Source organism: Nilaparvata lugens, chromosome 9 (genome assembly GCF_014356525.2).
Source record: "Nilaparvata lugens isolate BPH chromosome 9, ASM1435652v1, whole genome shotgun sequence".
NCBI classification, from domain to species: Eukaryota; Metazoa; Arthropoda; class Insecta; order Hemiptera; family Delphacidae; genus Nilaparvata; species Nilaparvata lugens.
Genome location: NC_052512.1, coordinates 36,741,775 through 36,753,854, shown reverse-complemented (window position 1 = coordinate 36,753,854; position 12,080 = coordinate 36,741,775). Strand labels below are relative to the sequence as shown.

Genomic DNA, 12,080 nt, shown 5'->3' with positions numbered 1-12,080 from the left:
GAGGAGAAGGCAGGGGAGGTGGAGAAGGAGGAGTAGTAGGAGGAGGAGGAGGATGGCGAGGGAGAGGAGGGCGAGGAGGAGGAGGATGTTTGTACCAACCTTTTCGAGATTGACGATAAGATTGTTGACAGTGACATTGCTGGCATTGTCCAGTTCGAGGGTGAGCGGGATGGACTGACCGGGCACCCATCCAGAGTGAGGCATGGCCAGCACCAGCTGCAGTGGACCCGACTTGCACCAGCAGCAGCAGAACGACTTCTCCACTTCCATCTTCACCGGCTCCTGCGCACAATACAATTATTATTATTATTGACAACTAAATTCGATAGTAAGTTCTCTTATTAAGTGAACGAAGGAGAAGAAGAAGGAGGAGAAGAGGAAGGGAGAGGAGGAGAAGGAGGCGAGAGGAGGAAGAAGATGAAGGAGAAATAGGAGAGGGAGGATAAAAAGGAGAAGAAGGAGAAGGAGGAAGAAGTAGAAGGAGAAGGAGAAGAAAGAGAAGAAGGAGGAGGAGAAGGTGAAGGAGGAGAAGAAGAAGGATAAAAAGGAGAAGGAGGAGAAGAAGAAGGAGGAGGAGAAGAAGGAGAGGAGGAGAAGAAGAAGACAGGAGAAGAAGAAGGAGGAGGATGAGGTGGAGGAGGAAAAGAAGAAGATTGATTACCTTTATTAGGCAGAGTTAGAGGGCGGAGTTAGGACTCCAGGTCCTCTCTGCCACACAACCCTTTACATTTCATACAAATGAATACAGTACTATGAATAACAATATCAAGATTACGTACTAAAAATTAAAGTATGAAAAGAAAATCTGAAATTCAGGAGAAGGAGAAGAAGTAGAAGGAAAAAAGAAGTTGTAATAAGAAACACGTGATTATGCATTGACTATACAGAGTGTTTCCGAACTCCCTGCCAGTATTCTAGAATCTAGAGCATTGTTCCTGAGTACAAAATATGATTTTCAAACTGTCCGAAAGTTCTTAGTTATTCATACAACCGTCATTTTGTTTTTTTTTCACTGGGCACGGTATGGGAACACGAAAAAGTTGTAAATTGTTCTAATTCCAGTGTTAAATTGTTCTAATTCCAGTGTTAAATTGTTCTAATTCCAGTGGTAAATTGTTCAATCACGTGACTATTGCAAAATGTTCCCATTTCAAAATCGTTGGTTCAAGCTTTTGGTGCGCACTTATGAAGTTTATTTACACAAAAATGTGTCATTCACTAGCTGCGCTATTGAACAAAGGCTGATTTACAAACTTACCGTCTAGAAAAGTGTGCATTTCTTTCATTCCATTACTCTCAAATTATCTATGGAGAAAAATTCATTCAACGAAAGGTTATCAAACAACATTTTGTTGGTTATGTATTCTATGGCTATGCTATGGTAAACAAACTATCAGCGCATGCGTAGAGAAGCAAGCAGACTACAATTCAATCGACCAATAAGAGCTCTGAGAGTTTGAACTGTCACAATTTACCAGGCTTCGACTGTGGGGCAGGAATTTGGAACTGGAACTAGTTTCTAGTACAGAATCCGTCAAAATTCTACCCATGAGACACGGAACTTTTTACCTGGTGAATTGTGAATCGGACAATTTACCACATTCCATGTACTCAGAACGGACTCACTTACTTCCTAAATAATAGCTGAACATAGGGGAGTGAAACATTGCATGATCTATTATGAAAACTGAAGATCTACAGAAAATTATGACATTCTACAAATTTAATACATAAAACAAAATGACGGCTGTTAAAAATTTCATTTCTTGAATAACCAAAACACTGCTGATTTTACAAAAAATCACAAGAATAACTTTTTTCAGTAAATTTACAACGCAATCTGTAGAATTTACAACGGAATCTGTAGAATTTACAACGGAGTCTGTACAATTTACAACAGACTCTGTACAGTTTACAACGAAATCTGTACAATTTACAACATAATCTGTACGTACCTTGGCATGTATGTTGTAGTTGAGGTCAATGGGCGTGACGACGGTGAATACAGCAGTGGCATGTTGATCGAACTTCCAGGGTCGGTCAAGTGTGGCCGTCACCGAGTACCTCACGTGGCCGTGCTCGCCTTCGAAGGACGAGGGAAGCAGAGGCGGAAGGCTGGCCGCAAACGTGTAGTTGTGTTGGCCGGCTGGTAGCTCTAGCTCACCTGAACACACACAAACACACTTTCAACAAATATCTCTTTTAAACAAAAATCCTAATTAAATACTGTAAATCAGCCTGAAGACTTCTTCTACTGCAAATATTGACAACAGGGTGGACAGCAAGATGGAAATTCGATTGAGAGTTACTATCCAAAAATTATTTTCCAGCCCGGGAATCGAACCCGGTACCTCCTAATTGCCAGTCAGGAATGCTCACCCTAACACCAAACTGATAATCTCTGGATAGCAGAGCTCATTTTATAAGAAGCCATAGAGGCCAGTCAGTCTACAGATGGAAATAAATGAGAAATTGCATTTGTTCGAATGCTAATTAATAAATAGTTATTATTAAAGGAAAATCCTAATTAAATGCTGTAAAAATCCTCGAAGACTTCTGCTACTGCAAAAATTGACAACAGGATTAACAGCTAGATAGAAATAATTTTTGGATAGTAGCTCTCATCTAGCTGTTAACCCTGTTGTCAATATTTGTAGTAGCAGAAGTCTTCGGGGTGATTTACAGCATTTAATTGGGATTTTCGTTCAGTAATAACTATTATGGCCTGACTGGGACTCAGTGTACAAATCAATCTTCGAGTCAAGTCCACATTCAGTAGCAACTTATTTGCTTCTAACCATCCTGTGGCAGCAGAACAATGTATCAGTTTCCTGCTGCACCTGGCTAAGATTTGGACCAGAAAAAAAATATATATATGGTATCATCCGAAAACTGCGCTACCCTCAAGATCAAGGACATGATTGCGATGAAAGATAATGCAGGTCCCAACACCAAGCCTTGTGGGACACCATGAAGAAAATTACAGTTTACACTTCTTGAAAAATTGCTGGGATTAAGTTTTTATTTATTTGTTCAACTAGTGCGCAAAGTGACATTTTGCTGCACCGAAAGAAACTTTTATTTCACATTAAATTTTTCCTACAGTTACCATTGAATATGAAAAGTGAGTAATTATGGGTAGAATGTCCAGAAATCCATCAAATGTTTGTCTGTATAATTTTGTAATTAATAATAAATTCAATTAATTTTAAAATTGATATTAGGCTACAATAAAAAATTGTTTTATTTCTAAATTTTCAAATTTTTCAATTTTCAATTTATAGATTTTTTTATTTTAAAATTTTTACATCTTTAAACTTTAAAAATCTTAGTTTCAATTTTTTAATTTCCAAATTTTAAAATGTTTAGTTTTAAATTTGTATATGCTTGAATTTTTAATTTTTATAATATATTAATTAATTTCGAATATTTATTTTATCATCAAAATTACATGAATAATTTTGAGTTGAAAACTCTCAGCCAAATAAAAAGAAACTGTGAATGGGATTCGATCCCACAACCTCATCATTGTTGTGAATATTTCATTTACCAGTCCAGTTCGCTCTCAACTGAGCTACTGAGCCACTCTCAGATTATTGAATGCTTAAAGGGGGTTTATCTTGAATATGTAAGCATTGAAATGACTACCACAGTCAGTGTTACCAACTTAATTTCGATTTTCCCGCACAGGTCCTCTATATAACGTCATAACTATTTCGCGTTGTCATGCTGCACATCTGGAGAACGCAAAGTACTTACTTTGCGCACTAGTGCGGAAAGGTGATTCTTTGCGGCCTGCCATCAGGGCAGAAATTGTCACTTTTCAAGGTATCTGTGGGAAAAAATATTTTCCTTCAGTTCATGTATTGTTGTAGTGCACCTTGCCTTGAAGATATCCCAACAGGGATTATGTTCATAACTTTAAATGTGGTAATGCCTTCATAATATTTGTTGTACAGCAGTTATATCATTAGTTTCCATAAAATGCTCTCACCGCTATTGTATGATCCAAAACCAATGGTCCATGATTACCAGGTCAATGAGTTTATCTATTTATTTATAAGAGCAAACAAATACAATATTCAAAAATAAAAGAAATCACAATCAATTGTAAAGAATTTCGAACATCTACCAACTCTACAGACCTGCTAACTTTTGCAATCAAGATGTCTAGTTTAAAGATGGAAATTGCATTTATGCATATGCTAATGAATTAATAATCATTATTAATTATAATAATCATTATAATTATTCCAGAGATAAAAGCACCAAGAGTTGGCACAAGATGGAGTGAAGAAAAAAAGCTGCATTTTCTCAGAGAATGAAAAGCTGGTGGGCGAACAAGAAAACCGCCAAGTCCAATAAAAATCGATGATCATGATTTTACTCAGCGTCTTCCACTTCGGGAGCTCTACGACTAATAATAATAATAATAATAATAATCATTATTAAATGATGTAAATTAAGTTGAATTTTCGTTTAATAATGATGTCTGGTTTCACTGCGCCACTCTGTGAGAATGCCTATTCTCATTTTTCATAGGATTCGATTTACTTACTGTTTGCTCCTCCAGCCAAGTTATACTTGAAAGTGTAATACTCCTCATCAGATGAGTAGACTACATTTTCCGAGCGCGTATTGCCATCATTCTGTCTTACTTCCTCATTCTCTGTCCATTTCACTTCTCCCTTCCCCAGGAATTTTATCTGCAAAGCTGTAAAAGAAAATTGTAAAGTTTGTTATTCTTATGCCACGATACAAAACAGTTATACAACTTGAAACAAAATACGGTACACTGACCTATAGTGAGGTCCACGTTATAACGGCAGTGGAGGAAGATAGGAGAACAACGTTGCCAAATATCTGCTTTGCCGCTGCCTTTACTCATAATATTAATTTATTAATAATCATCTACAGTTACATATTATTAATACAAACATATTATTAAAAGTAGTAGAAAACAGTCTTAAATCTCCTTTAGAAATAGCAAAAAGTGATAAACAACAGTTATAAACCTATCAGTGAACTCTTGTAGGGGGGTGGGGGGCATAATATTATGAGCCTTCAATAGAGAACGGCTGCTGATATCGGTAGGCCTATTTCTGATATAATATTAACTGTTCATTCTTGCTTCAAATAATCAATTATATTTTATTCGTCAAGGCAAAATATTTGTTAAATATTTAATAATAGAATTTCATAATTTAGATTGAATATTTTGTTAATTATATTACATTGTTAAAAAACGAGTTAGCAACGTTGCGGGGTTAGAAAAGGATAGCGCTATCTGCTTTGTCATGTGATAGACAAGGATAGCAGCACCAATGTTAATGAAATACTGTTATTATAACGTGGACCTAACCATATTACACAATTAAAGCTAGATTTCCACATAGGCCCATCAGTCACGGTAAGAAAATAATTCCCAAGAGTTCTGATTGGACTATTCGCATTCATCCTAGTTGATAGAGTATGAATAATCCTGGGAAACTGACAGGGGGTCCATCCCATCCTTGAGAAATGGACTTTGTAACCTCCTTCTCGTGCATGAGGTAGGTAGGTTGCAGTTTATTCAGAAGAGCACATAGTCGAGATATTTTATTGTAGAACAGCTGTTTTGACGACTTTAAAAAAAAACAAAATGTCACAATATTTATACAAAGGAAAATGTACTCTGAACTGAAAACAATAGATATACTATACAATAGTATGATCGTAGTTTTTAATAATATGTAGCCACCAATCGTCATTATAGGGGAACAGAAGCTAGCTGAGCAAGGTCTATAAATACAGGTCATGATACAGTCACGTGATGAATATTGCAAAATCGACATTATGTGAGGTCTATGGCGGTACATTTGAAATATTCCAATCTGCTCACAAATTTTCAAATTAATCAGCTGTTACCATTATAGAATGAACAACATGATGTGTTATTTTGTTATATTGTTCAAGGATTATTGCTTGGCTTTGAATTGTACAATAAATTCTTCCCACAGAATAATCTAATATTTAGATTCCAACTAGGAACTGAATTGTTGATTTTTAGATTGGGAACTTCAAACTCTTTTTACTTTTATTGCCCTATTACCATAGGTAAGGTAAGTATTGCTTTCCGAAAAAAATTAAGGAACCCCAATTTCTAAATTTCTATACGTTTCAAGGTCCCCGTAGTCCAAAAAAGTGGTTTTTGGGTATTGGTCTGAATATGTGTGTGTGTGTGTGTATATGACTGTATGTGCGTCTGTATACACGATATCTCATCTCCCAATTAACAGAATGACTTGAAATTTGGAACTTAAGGTCCTTACACTATAAAAAAATGTTCCGACACAAAAATTTTTGATCAAATGCAATTCAAGATGGCGGCTGAAATGGCAAAAATGTTGTCAAAAACAGGGGTTTTCGCGATTTTCTCGAAAACGGCTCCAACGATTTTGATCAAATTCATACATAGAAAAGTCATTGATAAGCTCTATCAACTGTCACAAGTCTCATATCTGTAAAAATTTCAGGAGCACTGCACCATCTATGCAAAGTTTGATTTTAGATTTCCAATTATCAGGCTTCAGATACAATTTAAACGAAAAATTTCAAGTCGAAAAGATTGAGCATGAAAATCTCTACAATTATTAATGTTCAGTAACATTTTCACCTAAAATTGAAAATAAGCTCGAAATTCGAGAAAATAAAATTATTCAATTGCAAACTGTTGATTCTATTAGATCATTCACTATGAAGAAATAGCAGACTTCGTGTGTCTGCAGCGCTATTGTCCTGTCACCAGCTGGCTCAGATCTTAGAAAAGTAGACGTGAGATGCGCGGGAACACTAGCGTCAGTTGATCAATTTTCATAACGGCAAGGAAAGTTGTGTGAGTGCACCACACCAGATTTTTGAGGTTTGCCTTTTGTCCCAATGCCTTATGAATCATAACAAGTTACAAGAATAAGAACAATTTTTAATAATAAAAATGAATAATTGAACCATTATTAAAAAATCGAAAACCTGAATTTACTTATTATCTGAACCAGAATATTGTTTTTAAAAAGCATAATGGATGATTTTGTTATGAGCAGATTGGAATATTTCAAATGTACCGCCATAAAGACCCCACATAATGGCCGCTCCATAAGGAACACGAGTGTCATGACCTGTATTTATAGACCTTGTGGCTGAGGAATTAACTCTAATTAAGCGATCTCTGGTGGCAAAATTTCCCCCAAAATAAGTTTATATCTTTTCCATGGACGCGCTAGTGTTCGTGCTCATGTCAAAAAATTCATTCTAAATAAGATTATTTTTAAATTCAAAATTGGGCGCTCTGTCTCTATCTTCTGATCTCCACACAATTAGTTTCTACACGGAAACTCTAGTGTTCGAACTTTTTTCCCCTATGTTATTCCCCTAAATTATTCTCTTTCAAGAATAAGGCTTGCAGTTCAATGAGCAAGGAAAGTTGTGTGAGTGTACCACACCAGATTTTTTCTTTTGGGTACCCTTCTTTCTTTTCAAGTCCGATCCATTCCGAGGCTTATTTTGAGGTTTCATAACTTTATTTTTGTCTAATGGAGAAGGGTTGTTGGCCCCCCGCCAAACCCCCATCATGAAGGACCAGGTAATCTTTTCAGGTATTCCTCCTTAGCTTTTGACAAACCAATGCCGATCTACAAAGCAACAGCCAATTTTCTGTTAGGATTTTGTTTCCTTAGCCTTTGAAGTTCCATTGAACTCCATCTGCAAGGCAGCAGTTGTTTTGCTGATTTTGGTCCACTCTGGGAATTCGATTTCCCCGGTACCCCCTATATCATATACATATATCCCCTATATCATATCCCCATATCTAGGAGGCATCCCCCTATCCGTAACTGAGAAGACGCCCGCTAGGATAACAGCAACTACCACGGTATAATAGTAAACATTGATTGAAAATAATTATAGCCTATTTTCGGACGCAGAAAAAATGTGATCATAACTTACTATTAAAATGTAATATCGAAAGAGTTTTCTTTTTTTTTTGTTACATTGTTCAAAAAAATGAAAGATAATGTGAAAATTAAGTTGTAAAGTTTATCAGAATAAAAGATAACAATAAAATAAAATTATAATAAGCTACCTATAAGCTAGAAGGTTATTTATAATCAGAGAAAATTTTTATTACGGTATTTATTGGTTATTGTTCAGTAATGTTACATATCAAAATTATTAAAGCGTTATCTTCAATGATATCAAACGAATTTATTGATGCAAAGCTAGTTAGAAGTCGCAAAGTGAATGCATATTTTTTGAAGTTCAACTATCAACAATCACCAAAAGCTTTCTACAATCTAATCAGTTGTATATAGTGATGTAAAATTCCCGGGAATAAGATCGAGAAAATATTCCCAGGGAATATAAGGGAAATATTCCCAAAAATCATAAATTCCCGGGAATTTATGGGAACTTAAGGAAGTTTATGATTTCTTTCATAAAAATGACCAAAAAAGACGTTTTTTGTTGCACATGGTCTCAAACAACAGATTTATGTAAGAAATATAAGGATGAATAGCTTATAAATTGTAGTAAGTTCAAAGAAAACAGTAATTTGAAGTTCATAGACTGAAAGGAGAAATGAGCACTCAATAAATCATTCAATTGCACCACTATTATCATGCTACTTTCATGTCTTACAAGTTGAATAAGATTTTTTACTTACTAATAAATGCCTGTAAATCAGGTAAACAAAGTCAACAAAGTATTGAGTGTAATTTAACTTCCATTGCATGATTCTATTCAATTTCTCCGCACAAATATAATTGACCCCCTAAATAAAGATTAGAGTAGAATATAAATCCAAAAATTAGAAATTATAAAATACAGCAAAATAGGCTAAACTTAAACAAGGAGCATACTCGAGTTTAATTCAATATTAAGAAAATAATTCCACAGCTCACAACCTTTCAAGAGTCATTGTGGCTCACTTAACTTGTAATAAGATACTAGTCCAGACAACGAATGCTCAAAAAGATATAGAGGGAAAAGTTTGGAACCCAATTTTTGACCTCGCAGTCCTTTCAAGGATAGTGAGGGGGTAAGAATATAAAAAGTCCTCACTCCTACCACACTCAACACTAAAACTGCTATAAAAATTGATGGAAAGCATAAAATGATGAAATAATACATAAAATTGAAGAGAATTGAATGCTCTACAACTCACTGTCTTTTAAATACTCCTATAGTCCAGTCAATGAAAGATTATAGAGGGAAAATTTTGGAACACAATTTTTGACCCCGTAGGCCTAGCTCTTCTTTTAATGATAGTAGGGGAGTAATCATATTAAACGTCCTTACTACTACCCCCTGTGTGAAAAAAATACATTTTTCCGATGCATTGTTGTAATAAGCCCTGAAAGTGCAAAAAGTTGGAAGGATAACTGTCTTTTCAAAGATTTTACACTTTTAAAAGTGAATATCTCAAAAACTCTACTGTACAAAACTTGTAGGAAATTTATCTAGCTAATTTTGACTCAGTTAGCCATGTCGCTGAAATGCATTGTTTCCCAGATACATGCGTGTCAGCCAGAAATGAAAAAATGCAACATTTAAACTACCCTCATCTCTTAAGCTCAAGGAGTAGGGATAAGGACTTTTGATATGTTCACCTTCTAACTATTTCAAACATAGCTGCGAAGTCAAATATTGTGTTCCAAACATTCCCTCCCAATTTCCCTGACAATTGATCTATTGTTGTTGAACTGAAGATTTCACATTCAACACTATAACGGCTGCAACAATCGTTGGGAGATGCGTAAAATAATGAGACCATATATGAAATTGAAGAGAATATAATGCTCTATGAGCCCATGATTAGCAGGGATTTGTTCAATGATCGTTAAAAATTTATAAGGCCAAAAAGATGAAAAAATCGGAACCGGAATGGTTTTTTTTCAAATTGTGATACCTTAGAGAGCTCATACATAGAAAACTATGAGAGATATGGAAAAATGTTGTAAATGAAACTTGTAGGATAATTTGTGAGTTTCAATATTATATGATTGTGTTCGACAAAAATTTCCGTAAGGCGCGTATTGTTCGAGATATATGCAAAATCAAAATAATGCCACTTTCAAACCACCCCCACCACCTTAGCACAGGGGGTAGGAGTGAGGACTTTTGATATGTTTACCCCCTTACTACCCTTAAAGAGCTACGGGATCGAAAATTGTGTTCCACAATATTCCCTCTAAGTTATAATCTTTCATTGACTGGACTATTCGAGTATTTAAAAGACAGTGAGTGAATGAGCAAAAACAGGCTCAAAGAATGATGATTTATTGATTATATCAATGTAAAATGTGGCTGAGCTTGATCAATATAAAATAGAATGATGATTTATTGATTATATTGATGTAAAATATGAGTGGGATTGATGAATTTCAATCATTTTTAGAACGATTTTATAAATTCCCTTGAGTTCCCAAAATTTCTTGGCCTCGGAAATATTACCAATTCATAAGTTCCTTCCCACTGGGAATATTCTCGATCCACATCACTAGTTGTATAAAATTAATTGACAATGTTGACGCCCAAGAAGATTACAATTTACAGTCATCACCTCCTGACATACTTATGAAGAGATCAAATTTTATGGCAGCATATTGGCGATAAAAATTCGTCATGAGTGCAATTATGAATTTTTAAAACATCTGAGTAGTTATAGGTGTTATTAACAACCGGTTGAATCTAATACATAAAATAATTTCACGAAATGATATTTACCAAGTAGGCCTGCACAACGACAAGCATTAGGTAATCAAAACTTAGTAGCCTAGCTCAAAAATTCAGCCTCAATAATAACATAGATAAAATCAATGTGTAGTAGCTTAAAACTGGTCTTACTTACATCGTATTTTAAAAATGTTGTTACTTACATCGTATTTTCTTTGGCTTGTCCAGTAATAGCTGTACTTGTCCCGTGACATTTTGTCCAGCATAATAAGCATTTGTAGGACTATCAAATACTATTACAAACTTTTCCAGACCCATTTTATCACAGTAGTTTGACTTTCTAACTTTCTAAGGCCTATTCAGAAACTACCTATAGGTTTACTACATACAAGAAATCATTAGATGCAATAGAGGGCGGTAACTGTGAGGTTAGCAATAAAAAATAATTACACTAGTGACCTAAAAATAAGTATGAACTAATAACAAAACTGCTCAGGAAGACAGGCGTGTTCCTTCAGATTCAGACTTCACATTTTTTAGTTTTTAGGCTAGTTTTTTCGAAACGAGAGGCTAAATATCTAAATGGAAAATGGTCCACTTTACCCCTACTTGGAGTTTTAGCCTTTTGCCAGAAACACAAACCACTCTCTGTCTCAGACAGCACCGTATCGCGCATGCGTTTGCAACGGGGTTTTCCCGTTCCATTCAGTCAGATCTTTGAATGTAACGTTCTTTGTGATGATGGTTACCGAGCACTGTAACTGGAGCCAATCGTCATTCTATTTGATGAAGATATTATTATCCAATCATGATTTATCATTAAATTCAATATATTATCATTTTATTCAATAAAAGAAAGAGTACTTTTGAAAAATATAATAATTAGTAAAATGTAACAGTTGTTATTCAACTGATGTTAAAAAACACTATAACCAAGTCAGCATATTGTCATTTCAAAACAAAAACCGAAACCTCAACCTCCCCTTTTACATTTAAAACATCAAAAACATAACTATTTGAAAAACCTCTAATCCCTTCCAGCATATTGCAATTTCAAAGCAAAATCCTAACCTATCTTTCCACCTTTGAAATATCAAAAAGCATAATTCTACCTGGACCCTAGCCCTTTCTAGCGAATTGCAATTTTAAAGCAAAAACCTAACCTAACCTCATGGAACATTATTAAATATAATCCAAAAAACCAAACCACTAACCCCTAACCCCTTCACATTTAATAATTTAGATTTCAAAGCAAAATCATAACTCTACCAGGACCCTAGCCCTTTCTAGCATATTGCAATTTTTAAGCAAAAACCTAAACTAACCTCATAGAACATTATTAAATATAATCCAAAAAACCAAACCACTAACCC

The 12,080-nt window shown here is 35.0% G+C and overlaps 1 protein-coding gene across 1 annotated transcript in view; it reads right to left on the bottom strand.

Moving 5' to 3' along the window:
* The window catches only part of LOC111052209 (arrestin domain-containing protein 17), a 30,028-nt gene extending 18,689 nt beyond the window's left edge, over positions 1-11,339 (bottom strand). The window contains exons 1-4 of the mRNA XM_039435823.1: positions 10,911-11,339; positions 4,559-4,714; positions 1,956-2,164; positions 100-282 (exon numbers count right to left, since the gene is read on the bottom strand). Coding sequence (XP_039291757.1) covers positions 100-282; positions 1,956-2,164; positions 4,559-4,714; positions 10,911-11,025 — 663 coding nt within the window. The 5' untranslated portion in view covers positions 11,026-11,339. The remainder of the gene's footprint in view (positions 1-99; positions 283-1,955; positions 2,165-4,558; positions 4,715-10,910) is intronic.
* Positions 11,340-12,080: the final 741 nt, after the last annotated feature.